General features: G+C 36.4%; 2 protein-coding genes across 24 annotated transcripts in view; one reads left to right on the top strand and one right to left on the bottom strand.

Annotated features, from left to right (window-relative positions):
- CD200 (CD200 molecule) overlaps positions 1-14,025 on the bottom strand; it is a 256,287-nt gene that overhangs the window by 171,735 nt on the left and 70,527 nt on the right. For 18 of the 23 annotated variants that reach the window (XM_063630060.1, XM_063630057.1, XM_063630059.1 and 15 more), the window contains one exon: positions 4,510-5,601. The exons of the other annotated variants lie outside the window; for them this stretch is intronic. The gene's annotated coding sequence lies outside the window, so the exon portion shown is untranslated. The remainder of the gene's footprint in view (positions 1-4,509; positions 5,602-14,025) is intronic. 23 annotated transcript variants of the gene reach the window in all.
- SLC9C1 (solute carrier family 9 member C1) overlaps positions 1-14,025 on the top strand; it is a 181,683-nt gene that overhangs the window by 108,704 nt on the left and 58,954 nt on the right. The window contains 4 exon segments of the mRNA XM_055260281.2: positions 1,104-1,289; positions 3,102-3,251; positions 4,738-4,789; positions 6,021-6,169. Coding sequence (XP_055116256.2) covers positions 1,104-1,289; positions 3,102-3,251; positions 4,738-4,789; positions 6,021-6,169 — 537 coding nt within the window.

Below are 14,025 nucleotides of genomic sequence, written 5' to 3'. Positions count from 1 at the left end.
TTTGCCTAGCAGTAGGAGATTTGTAAGTGCTTCAATTTTATTATTTTCTTTTGAGTTGCTTCTAAAAAGTCACCCTTTTTAGGGATCCTTAAAGAACGTTGTCTGAATCAAGAAATATTCTAGTTGTCCTCACTGGATCTCTAGATGTATGAGGGAGAAAATAGGAAAAAAACAAACAAACAAAAAAAACAAGTAATATGCTTTTTAAAAAAACAGCAAAAGCAATTTCTCAACTGGCAGCTATCTGATTTAAAAGACTGTCAAATTACTGGACCTGTTTAGAATCATCCTAATAAGCTATTCTACCTCTAAGGTAGGAATACATGGTTATGGAGTAAAACATACACATAGAAAGCCTCTGATATGTATTTATTTCAATGTTTATGTGTTGATGAAACCTTACGTTAGCTCTGCAAATATATTCATTGAGATAAAGAAAAGGGTTGGTGGAATTGCTAAGGTAATTCTGACAAAATATTTACTTCTCCATAGATTTTCTTACGAATTTTTTTGAGAAATTAAAAATAACTTATTCTGCATTATCCCAGAATGAAATTACACAAGTGAATTTAGTGAAGAAAGCATAATCTTTTAATAAATACATTTTTAAATCTTGAACTACTTTAATAAAAACTTTGCCCACATGTGTCACAACAAACATAAACTAATTTTGTCTTGACTACTCAGAATCATCATTTTGGATATAAATTATAAAATAATAAAAAATGGATACAACCCCCAGGATTTTTATGGCATTTAGGGCAACTTGTTTTAAATTAAAACACCCTGGCATACTACATTTTTGTCTGAATTTGCCTTTCCAATGTTGCTACTTTTTACTGGTGTCATTATAGACATCTGTTTGTTTTCATTATACCTGTCCTTTAAACCCAATCCTAAATTAATAGTCCTAGGAATATTCCTTTATTACAGGATAAATTTGATGAACTTGTTTGTTTGTTTGATTTTGGTTTCCTCAGGATATTTCATACACGTGGAGTAGATAAGAGAAAAGCCTAACATGATGTTTAAATTATTGTGGAAAATGGTGTAGTAAAAGCAGAAACAAACATGATAATGGTAATTTCCTTTTAAATCGACAGATAGCAGCAATGAGGAAGGACTTTTTTTCACATGCCTGGAACCTATTCGAGTTAGCAATTACATTAATTGGCATCTTATATGTAATAGTTATTGAAATAGACACCATTAAGTATATTTTTAATGTGACTGAAGTAATAGTCTTTATAAAAGTTGTTCAATTTATTCGTATACTACGCATTTTCAAGGTAAAGAACCAGTCAATCATGCAATTTCTAGTTCCTACTGATTGTTTCCTAAAACATACAGTAAAACTAGTTTACTAGTTTTATGGTTACCATTTTCTGTTGGGTTAATGTTTATATTTTAAATTTTAGCTCCCTTTGACAAATTAAGTTTCATAACATTTCATATTACAAACATCCAAATTATATTAGGAATTTGTTTAGCATGTGAAAGTATAGAAATACTCATCACAACTTTTCCTTTAAATAGACAGCACATGAGAAATTCTATATTAATGTAAGTGTAAGTTAACCTCCATGTAATGTTTATTTTTATAGATACTTGGGGAATAAAAGATGGAAGTTAACAAAGCAACCATGCAAACTATTTATAGGGACAAAGAAAATAGCCTACATTTATACAAATCAAGGAAAAAATACATATAGTATTATAGAAATATGGTTTCAAAAATAACCTTTGATTGTCTAATAACATGTTTCTATAACAAATATTATGGGTGGTTATTTTCTGTGTGATTATTTCAATGACATGAAACTCACTCCTTCACAAATAAGTATATATATGAATGCAGATATACTCGCTCTTTCCTATCTTTTTTACTATTCATACACAAACAAGATACATACATATATAAGCACTGTGAGAGATACAGTTAAATAAAACATAGTTTGTATGGAGATAAAACTTATAGAATCTTTACATTTAGATCTTTCTTACACATGTAAGGAATAATTTAAAACATTTTTGCTACTGAGAGGCATAAATCAACTAGGTCAAAGAGTACAGAACCAGTAGCCTGCTTTTTCAGTATTCTAATGGATCGTAAGTAGTGCTAGAGTGCAATTTACCTGAGGAAGGCAAGTCTAGTGTAATCCACTGATTAATTCTGATAGGAAGGTATACAGAGCCTAACAAATAGTTCAGATGAAGAAACTGATAAACCACCTAAGAAAAGTTTGTTGATATATTCAGAAAACTCTGAACTATGGTCTTATGTTAAATCACAGGTCCTTGGAATATGAAGATGAATTAGATATTGTCTCTTCCGCGGAAAGCTTATTGTAGAAGAAAAATCATGAGTAATCTAGATATTGAAATGTTATATGGTAGGATAGGTGCAAAACAAGAGTATGCACAGAATGAGAAAAGACTTCATTTATTAGTTGATACTTGAGCTGAATCTTGAAAGATGAGTGTAAACCCTTTGGGGATTAGTGGCAGGTAGTTGCAGGGTAGAGTATGGAGGTTGTGGAACACAGATAGAAAAACAAAGGGATCAATGAACTCTGCAGAAGCTAGGGGACTGCACAATGGTAGCTGATAACCTGGAGACTTCAACCCTCAGCAAAGAAACACGGAGAAGTGAAGTTAATTTTGGGGTCTAACAGGCAGTATGGTTGTGGTGGTTTCTCACCTGACCAGACCATCTAGTAGGAGGTGTTATAGGAGATTGAGCATGCAAAAATGGCAGTAATTTAGTCATTTTATGACCTAAGCACAGAAGATTAATTGCATTGTTTTCCAAGAATTTAAACCAGTTGAAAATAGCATCCAATTCTCTATAAGGAAAATAAGTAAAGAATAAAGTCATAAATTTCACATAGGTACCCCCAAATTATTAGTTATGGGGAAATAGCTATAGTCATGAAGTTATAAAGATACCACTAAAAAAAAAACAAGAACCTTGACAGGTTATTGTAGTTATCTTTGAGGGCACTTAATTTCTTATTATTAAGTATTTTGATTAAACTAATCAACATATCGTAAAATGATATTTGTGCAATTTATATTAATGGAAGTCCTGTTTAATTCAGCTCATAGCACCAAAGTTGCTGCAAATAATAGATAAAAGAATGAGTCATCAGAAGACCTTTTGGTATGGAATACTAAAAGGATATGTCCAAGGCGAAGCAGACATAATGACTATAATTGATCAGATTACAAGTTCTAAACAGATTAAACAGGTAAGAAAACCTTAAATCCTAAGAAAAGAGTTCACTCAGCCCTCAGTTGCCCTCATCCATCATTTTTTTCTGTTCATATATGCAGATGTCTTTACTCCTGGTTTTCTAATTAATTTCTTTAAAAACTTAAACTGGGTTACATTTAAATTACTCAAATGCCTCCTTCTGAAATGACCTGTGCCATATTAGCGAGTTATAAGGCTCGTATAAGGCACCTTTCTGTCTTTGTGGAGGTTATCACGAAACCCATGTGCAGTGGTTAGCTTTCTCCCAATGCAAGCTCTAAGATCTGTCAGGCTATGGGTGTGTAAAATAGGAAGTACTGGAAGGTGAGAAGTGAAGGCAGGGTGGAGAAAACAGGGCTTCCTCATAATGTCCAAAAACTTCTTTCATCTCTCTCTATCCTTGTTTTCTACACATTAAACAGTAAAGGAAATAAAAACAAGTGATTCAGCAAATAGAAAGAAGTAAAGAAAACGATAATTAAAATAGAGGGAAACCTACTTTGATTTTGTCATTATGCAGATGAGAAAAAGGAGGCCAAGAGAGGTTAAATGATTGTGCCCAAAGTTCCATAGTGAGTAAGCAGGAAAGATAATTCTAAGGCCTAAATTCTGGATATTATTTTTACTTTCTAGATTGAGACAGATTAAAACTGATATGTGCCCACGAGTTTGTCAGCTATGTGGAATGCAACATTTACTTTTCAAGACGATTTAAAACATTTCAATGCTATATTTTATGTGCCCAAAACTTTGTCATTGAGAAACTGAACATTCAATATGCGGTAGAATACAAAAAGTAGTATCTTCCGCTCTTCACCTCCTGCAACTTTAAAACTATTTTCTTATGTTTTATTATCTTTTCTAACCACTGATATTTAGCGCTTGAATTTGGAGATACACACGAGAAAATATGAAAAGACTTGAGTCCCTAAAATATTGTCTTATTATCCCTAATTTCTATTTTCATTCACCTTGGCCAAAACTTCTAGTCTCTTAAGATTGATAGCCATCCTGGAATCACAAATTTGGGGGCTCTCATAAAGCTGAATGGGAAAGTACCTACCTATGTTCATAAAACATAGACTAAAATCAGTTTATTGGTTTTATGACTGCAATCTTCTGTTGGGCTAATGTTTGTATTTTGAATTTTAGCTCCCTTTGACAAATTAAGTTTTATAACGTTTCATATTACAAACATCCATATTATATTAGGAATTAATACCATGCCTGCACTTTTCAGAATCATGACTCACCTTCAGATGTCTCAAAATCGGGCTAGGTTATACCTCTTATCTTCTCTACTACTCTAGCTGAAGCAAAAAGTGCTGCAGCACAAAATTCAATTCGAACCCCTGAAAACCTCTTCATCCTACTTCTCTTAAAACTATTAACTTAGGTTAAAAATCCATCAGTTGCAAATGTAAGGACATTTTATAACAGTCTGTTTTTCCAATGGGGATAACATTTCTTTTGTTCCTTAGATGTTATTAAAGCGAGTGATAAGGAATATGGAACATGCTATGAAAGAGCTAGGTAAGTGTCTCTCATCCTATTTAGCATGACCATCTCTTATCATCACCACTTCAGAAAGGCAATGGTTTTCATAACTCGAGCTAATATTTCAGGAAACCTACTCACTAACAATACTGAAGTGAGTAACCTCAACAATCAATGCAATCTTATTTTCTAGTTGAGATGGAAATAGTGTAATAACTCTTCACACACTCTCTCTCTGCTTCATGCAACAATGAAGGCCTTTTGATTTCTCTTTAGACAAGCTGGCATGCTATGATTATGTATGTCATTATAGTCTTGTAAATTCCATTTTTTTCCAAACCAGAAATACAGGTACCTTCCTGAGTGACACAAGAAGTTACGTTTTTCTTCTTCTTGCCACAGAACTGCCATTTAAGGATTTAGGTCTTAAATGAGTTGAAATTAGAATACAATCTTGCAGAATCCTGTTTTATCTGCTGGGAGGCCCAGTGTCAAACATGGCAATAGCCTATTCTCTGAGTCATGCCAAGTCATGCTCCTGGCGCAGGACAAATCTTGAGAGTGGCACAGTCACAACCCTATAGTATAATGTTCATGTATAGGAGAAGAAAATTTTATACCATGTGGTGAGCTACAAAAGGACACAGCAAACGTGGAGATGAGGTCATTTGAGAGATCTTCTATGACAGGTAGTTACCAAACCAGATAAGAGGTTATGATCAAGGAAAAGCCCAAATGTAGACTCTAAGATGAAATTTTCATGGACTTCAGGAATCCAGATGAAATGGACAGAAGAGCATAAATGTATGGGTCATCTAGATGCACTGGCAGGTTGAGTGGATGATGACCTAAGACGAGTGAAAGGAAGTAATCAGAAACCGTACTTAATTACACAATCTGTAGTTAAAAATTCTGATTCACACAGAATAAGAAAATGAGTCATGAACTCCAGACATATAGCCCTGAGCAGCCTCCCAGTGTCCAGTGCAGGTAGAAAAGTATACCTGTTAATCCTAGAAACGAGGCTACCTATCCTTCTCCATGGACTTAGGCACAAGTGTGAGTGCTGCCAAGAAAACATCCAGCAGAACTCTGGCACTACTAGTGAATTATGATTGATCATAGTGGCCCCTTCAGGAAGAGATACATTTCTCTGTGTTGAGGGCGGTATTCCATGGGTTTAGAACAGAAACATTAGCTTACTGTCCACATAAAAAATTTAAAACAATGTTCTTATTTAATCTAAAAATATTTTGTTATTTTTTAGGCTACTTAGAGTATGATCACCCAGAAATTGCTGTCACTGTGAAAACAAAGGAAGAAATTAATGTTATGCTCAATATGGCTACAGAAATTCTTAACACTTTCAGCTTAAAAGGAATTATTAGTGAAATTGAAGGTGCTGGAATTAATAAGGTAAGGCAAAATATTTTCTTTTTTTTTTCATGTGGCCAACAAACATTTATTTCAGATAAATGAAAATTTATGTCCACACAAAAACCTGTACATGAATGTTCATAGCACTTTAGTTTTTTTTTTTTTTATTATACTTTAGGGTTTTAGGGTACATGTGCACAATGTGCAGGTTTGTTACATATGTATCTATGTGCCATGTTGATTTCCTGCACCCATCAACTCGTCATTTAGCATTAGGTGTATCTCCTAATGCTGTCCCTCCCCCCTCCCCCCACCCCACAACAGTCCCCGGAGTGTGATGTTCCCCTTCTTGTGTCCATGAGTTCTCATTGTTGAATTCCCACCTATGAGTGAGAACATGCGGTGTTTGGTTTTTTGTCCTTGTGATAGTTTACTGAGAATGATGTTTTCCAGTTTCATCCATGTCCCTACAAAGGACACGAACTCATCATTTTTTATGGCTGCATAGTATTCCATGGTGTATATGTGCCACATTTTCTTAATCCAGTCTATCGTTGTTGGACATTTGGGTTGGTTCCAACTCTTTGCTATTGTGAATAGTGCCGCAATAAACATACGTGTGCATGTGTCTTTATAGCAGCATGATTTATAGTCCTTTGGGTATATACCCAGTAATGGGATGGCTGGGTCAAATGGTATTTCTAGTTCTAGATCCCTGAGGAATCGCCACACTGACTTCCACAATGGTTGAACTAGTTTACAGTCCCACCAACAGTGTAAAAGTGTTCCTATTTCTCCACATCCTCTCCAGCACCTGTTGTTTCCTGATTTTTTAATGATGGCCATTCTAACTGGTGTGAGATGGTATCTCACTGTGGTTTTGATTTGCATTTCTCTGATGGCCAGTGATGATGAGCATTTCTTCATGTGTTTTTTGGCTGCATAAATGTCTTCTTTTGAGAAGTGTCTGTTCATGTCCTCTGCCCACTTTTTGATGGGGTTGTTTGTTTTTTTCTTGTAAATTTGTTTGAATTCATTGTAGATTCTGGATATTAGCCCTTTGTCAGATGAGTAGGTTGCAAAAATTTTCTCCCATTCTGTAGGTTGCCTGTTCACTCTGATGGTAGTTTCTTTTGCTGTGAAGAAGCTCTTTAGTTTAATGAGATCCCATTTGTCGATTTTGGCTTTTGTTGCCATTGCTTTTGGTGTTTTAGACATGAAGTCCTTGCCCACGCCTATGTCCTGAATGGTATTGCCTAGGTTTTCTTGTAGGATTTTAATGGTTTTAGGTCTAACATATAAGTCTTTAATCCATCTTGAATTAATTTTTGTATAAGGTGTAAGGAAGGGATCCAGTTGCAGCTTTCTACATATGGCTAGCCAGTTTTCCCAGCACCATTTATTAAATAGGGAATCCTTTCCCCATTTCTTGCTTTTGTCAGGTTTGTCAAAGATCAGATAGTTGTAGATATGCGGCATCATTTCTGAGGGCTCTGTTCTGTTCCATTGATCTATGTCTCTGTTGTGGTACCAGTACCATGCTGTTTTGGTTACTGTAGCCTTGTAGTATAGTTTGAAGTCAGGTAGCATGATGCCTCCAGCTTTGTTCTTTTGGCTTAGGATTGACCTGGCGATGCGGGCTCTTTTTTGGTTCCATATGAACTTTAAAGTAGTTTTTTCCAATTCTGTGAAGAAAGTCATTGGTAGCTTGATGGGGATGGCATTGAATCTATAAATTACCTTGGGCAGTATGGCCATTTTCACAATATTGATTTTTCCAACCCATGAGCATGGAATGTTCTTCCATTTGTTTGTATCCTCTTTTATTTCATTGAGCAGTGGTTTGTAGTTCTCCTTGAAGAGGTCCTTCATATCCCTTGTAAGTTGGATTCCTAGGTATTTTATTCTCTTTGAAGCAATTGTGAATGGGAGTTCATTAATGATTTGGCTCTCTGTTTGTCTGTTATTGGTGTACAAGAATGCTTGTGATTTTTGTACATTAATTTTGTATCCTGAGACTTTGCTGAAGTTGCTAATCAGCTTAAGGAGATTTTGGGCTGAGACAATGGGGTTTTCTAGATATACAATCATGTCATCTGCAAACAGGGACAATTTGACTTCCTCTTTTCCTAATTCAATACCCTTTATTTCCTTCTCCTGCCTGATTGCTCTGGCCAGAACTTCCAGCACTATGTTGAATAGGAGCGGTGAGAGAGGGCATCCCTGTCTTGTGCCAGTTTTCAGAGGGAATGCTTCCAGTTTTAAGGCAAAATATTTTCAAAGCAAGTATATTTACTCAATATATAATCATTCATGACCTTCAAGGCTACATTTGACTTCTAACACAGGCCATTTCTAAGATAGGAAAATCTCACTTAAAATAATTTTCTAAAGACAAACTCCTATGATAGACAGTTTCCTTCCTGCAGCCCAGGTGGTCAGCTTCTCTTTTTATTTTTGCTACAGTAACAGACCACCTGTTTCTCTGCTTTGCTGCCAAACGAAAAGTCTGATGAATCTATTCGTCATCCTAGATTACAGTGGGTATTATTATGTTTGGGGAATTATCTGTGACACTTAAATAACATTTTTCATGTAAAACATGATTTAAGACAACACTCAATTGTAGGGTTAGTGTTGACTATGTTTCCTTTTTCTAAGTTACATAAATGGTACTATGACATATAAAGGATAGAAAGAATCCCAATTCATTCTGTAAGTACAAACTTGACACCAAAATGGGAAATAGCATAAGAAAAAAAGCATAAACCCTGTTATACTTGTAAATACACATACAAAATTTCTTAGCATAATAGTAGTGAACTGAATTGGGTAGCATATTAAATGTGTAATATACTTTGTCTTGGTAGGTTTTCTCTCTCCTAACAGCTATGTAACTCACATACTAAGAGATGAAGAAGAAAAACTACTTGATAAAATTTAACCCTCATTAAGAATGTTAATAAAAATCTTAGAAGACTAATAATAGAAGGAACTTCCCTAACTTGATAAATAGTATGTATTAAAAATTTGTAGCAAACTTTGTGTTAGATGGCAAAACATTAAGAGCATTCTTTTTTTTTTTTTTTCTTCTCTTTTTTTTTTTTTTTTTTTTTAATTATACTTTAGGGTTTTAGGGTACATGTGCACAATGTGCAGATTTGTTACATATGTATCCATGTGCCATGTTGATTTCCTGCACCCATTAACTCGTCATTTAGCATTAGGTGTATCTCCTAATGCTGTCCCTCCCCCCTCCCCCCACCCCACAACAGTCCCCGGAGTGTGATGTTCCCCTTCCTGTGTCCGTGAGTTCTCATTGTTCAATTCCCACCTATGAGTGAGAACATGCGGTGTTTGGTTTTTTGTCCTTGCGATAGTTTACTGAGAATGATGTTTTCCAGTTTCATCCATGTCCCTACAAAGGACACGAACTCATCATTTTTTATGGCTGCATAGTATTCCATGGTGTATATGTGCCACATTTTCTTAATCCAGTCTATCGTTGTTGGACATTTGGGTTGGTTCCAACTCTTTGCTATTGTGAATAGTGCCGCAATAAACATACGTGTGCATGTGTCTTTATAGCAGCATGATTTATAGTCCTTTGGGTATATACCCAGTAATGGGATGGCTGGGTCAAATGGTATTTCTAGTTCTAGATCCCTGAGGAATCGCCACACTGACTTCCACAATGGTTGAACTAGTTTACAGTCCCACCAACAGTGTAAAAGTGTTCCTATTTCTCCACATCCTCTCCAGCACCTGTTGTTTCCTGATTTTTTAATGATGGCCATTCTAACTGGTGTGAGATGGTATCTCACTGTGGTTTTGATTTGCATTTCTCTGATGGCCAGTGATGATGAGCATTTCTTCATGTGTTTTTTGGCTGCATAAATGTCTTCTTTTGAGAAGTGTCTGTTCATGTCCTCTGCCCACTTTTTGATGGGGTTGTTTGTTTTTTTCTTGTAAATTTGTTTGAGTTCATTGTAGACTCTGGATATTAGCCCTTTGTCAGATGAGTAGGTTGCAAAAATTTTCTCCCATTGTGTAGGTTGCCTGTTCACTCTGATGATAGTTTCTTTTGCTGTGCAGAAGCTCTTTAGTTTAATGAGATCCCATTTGTCGATTTTGGCTTTTGTTGCCATTGCTTTTGGTGTTTTAGACATGAAGTCCTTGCCCACGCCTATGACCTGAATGGTATTGCCTAGGTTTTCTTGTAGGATTTTAATGGTTTTAGGTCTAACATATAAATCTTTAATCCATCTTGAATTAATTTTTGTATAAGGTGTAAGGAAGGGATCCAGTTGCAGCTTTCTACATATGGCTAGCCAGTTTTCCCAGCACCATTTATTAAATAGGGAATCCTTTCCCCATTTCTTGCTTTTGTCAGGTTTGTCAAAGATCAGATAGTTGTAGCTATGCGGCATCATTTCTGAGGGCTCTGTTCTGTTCCATTGATCTATGTCTCTGTTGTGGTACCAGTACCATGCTGTTTTGGTTACTGTAGCCTTGTAGTATAGTTTAAAGTCAGGTAGCGTGATGCCTCCAGCTTTGTTCTTTTGGCTTAGGATTGACTTGGCGATGCGGGCTCTTTTTTGGTTCCATATGAACTTTAAAGTAGTTTTTTCCAATTCTGTGAAGAAAGTCATTGGTAGCTTGATGGGGATGGCATTGAATCTATAAATTACCTTGGGCAGTATGGCCATTTTCACGATATTGATTCTTCCAACCCATGAGCATGGAATGTTCTTCCATTTGTTTGTATCCTCTTTTATTTCATTGAGCAGTGGTTTGTAGTTCTCCTTGAAGAGGTCCTTCACATCCCTTGTAAGTTGGATTCCTAGGTATTTTATTCTGTTTGAAGCAATTGTGAATGGGAGTTCACTCATGATTTGGCTCTCTGTTTGTCTGTTATTGGTGTACAAGAATGCTTGTGATTTTTGTACATTAATTTTGTATCCTGAGACTTTGCTGAAGTTGCTAATCAGCTTAAGGAGATTTTGGGCTGAGACAATGGGGTTTTCTAGATATACAATCATGTCATCTGCAAACAGGGACAATTTGACTTCCTCTTTTCCTAATTGAATACCCTTTATTTCCTTCTCCTGCCTGATTGCTCTGGCCAGAACTTCCAGCACTATGTTGAATAGGAGCGGTGAGAGAGGGCATCCCTGTCTTGTGCCAGTTTTCAGAGGGAATGCTTCCAGTTTTTGCCCATTCAGTATGATATTGGCTGTGGGTTTGTCGTAGATAGCTCTTATTATTTTGAGATACGTCCCATCAATACCTAATTTATTGAGAGTTTTTACCATGAAGGGTTGTTGAATTTTGTCAAAGGCCTTTTCTGCATCTATTGAGATAATCATGTAGTTTTTGTCTTTGGTTCTGTTTATATGCTGGATTACATTTATTGATTTGCGTATGTTGAACCAGCCTTGCATCCCAGGGATGAAGCCCACTTGATCATGGTGGATAAGCTTTTTGATGTGCTGCTGGATTCGGTTTGCCAGTATTTTATTGAGGATTTTTGCATCAATGTTCATCAAGGATATTGGTCTGAAATTCTCTTTTTTGGTTAAGTCTCTGCCAGGTTTTGGTATCAGGACGATGCTGGCTTCATAAAATGTGTTAGGGAGGATTCCCTCTTTTTCTATCGATTGGAATAGTTTCAGAAGGAATGGTACCAGTTCCTCCTTGTACCTCTGGTAGAATTCAGCTGTGAATCCATCAGGTCCTGGACTCTTTTTGGTTGGTAAGCTATTGATTATTGCCACAATTTCAGAACCTGTTATTGGTCTATTCAGAGATTCAACTTCTTCCTGGTTTAGTCTTGGGAGGGTGTATTTGTCGAGGAATTTATCCATTTCTTCCAGATTTTCTAGTTTATTTGCATAGAGGTGTTTGTAGTATTCTCTGATGGTAGATTGTATTTCTGTGGGATCGGTGGTGATATCCCCTTTTTCGTTTTTTATTGCATCTATTTGATTCTTCTCTCTTTTCTTCTTTATTAGTCTTGCTAGCGGTCCATCAATTTTGTTGATCTTTTCAAAAAACCAGCTCCTGGATTCATTAATTTTTTGAAGGGTTTTTTGTGTCTCTATTTCCTTCAGTTCTGCTCTGATTTTAGTTATTTCTAGCCTTCTGCTAGCTTTTGAATGTGTTTGCTCTTGCTTTTCTAGTTCTTTTAATTGTGATGTTAGGGTGTCAATTTTGGATCTTTCCTGCTTTCTCTTGTGGGCATTTAGTGCTATAAATTTCCCTCTACACACTGCTTTGAACGTGTCCCAGAGATTCTGGTATGTTGTGTCTTTGTTCTCGTTGGTTTCAAAGAACATCTTTATTTCTGCCTTCATTTCATTATGTACCCAATAGTCATTCAGGAGCAGGTTGTTCAGTTTCCATGTAGTTGAGCGGTTTTGACTGAGTTTCTTAATCCTGAGTTCTAGTTTGATTGCACTGTGGTCTGAGAGACAGTTTGTTATAATCTCTGTTCTTTTACATTTGCTGAGAAGAGCTTTACTTCCAACTATGTGGTCAATTTTGGAATAGGTGTGGTGTGGTGCTGAAAAAAATGTATATTCTGTTGATTTGGGGTGGAGAGTTCTGTAGATGTCTATTAGGTCCACTTTATGTAGAGCTGAGTTCAATTCCTGGATATCCTTGTTAACTTTCTGTCTCGTTGATCTGTCTAATGCTGACAGTGGGGTGTTAAAATCTCCCATTATTATTGTGTGGGAGTTTAAGTCCCTTTGTAGGTCACTGAGGACTTGCTTTATGAATCTGGGTGCTCCTGTGTTGGGTGCATATATATTTAGGATAGTTAGCTCTTCTTGTTGAATTGATCCCTTTACCATTATGTAATGGCCTTCTTTGTCTCTTTTGATCTTTGTTGGTTTAAAGTCTATTTTATCAGAGACTAGGATTGCAACCCCTGCCTTTTTTTGTTTTCCAGTTGCTTGATAGATCTTCCCCCATCCCTTTATTTTGAGTCTATGTGTATCTCTGCACATGAGATGGGTTTCCTGAATACAGCACACTGATGGGTCCTGACTCCTTATCCAGTTTGCCAGTCTGTGTCTTTTGATTGGAGCATTTAGCCCATTGACATTTAACGTGAATATTGTTATGTGTGAATCTGATCCTGTCATTATGATGTTAGTTGGTTATTTTGCTCGTTAGTTGCTATAGTTTCTTCCTAGCCTTGATGGTCTTTACAATTTGGCATGTTTTTGCAGGGGCTGGTACCGGTTGTTCCTTTCCATGTTTAGTGCTTCCTTCAGGAGCTCTTTTAGGGCAGGCCTGGTGGTGACAAAATCACTCAGCATTTGCTTGTCTGTAAAGTATTTTATTTCTCCTTCACTTATGAAGCTTAGTTTGGCGGGATAGGAAATTCTGGGCTGAAAATTCTTTTCTTTAAGAATGTTGAATATCGGCCCCCACTCTCTTCTGGCTTGTAGAGTTTCTGCTGAGAGATCAGCTGTTAGTCTGATGGGCTTCCCTTTGTGGGTAACCCGACCTTTCTCTCTGGCTGCCCTTAACATTTTTTCCTTCATTTCAACTTTGGTGAATCTGACAATTATGTGTCTTGGAGTTGCCCTTCTCGAGGAGTATCTTTGTGGCGTTCTCTGTATTTCCTGAATCTGAATGCTGGCCTGCCTTGCTAGATTGGGGAAGTTCTCCTGGATAATATCTTGCAGAGTGTTTTCCAACTTGGTTCCATTCTCCCCGTCATTTTCAGGTACACCAATCAGACGTAGGTTTGGTCTTTTCACATAGTCCCAAATTTCTTGGAGGCTTTGTTCATTTCTTTTTATTCTTTTTTCTCTAAACTTCCCTTCTCTCTTCATTTCATTCATTTCATCTTCTATCAGCGATACCCTTTCTTCCAGTTG

This window comes from Symphalangus syndactylus, chromosome 21, assembly GCF_028878055.3.
Source record: "Symphalangus syndactylus isolate Jambi chromosome 21, NHGRI_mSymSyn1-v2.1_pri, whole genome shotgun sequence".
Taxonomy (NCBI): Eukaryota; Metazoa; Chordata; class Mammalia; order Primates; family Hylobatidae; genus Symphalangus; species Symphalangus syndactylus.
This window is presented reverse-complemented; position numbering and strand designations above follow the sequence as displayed.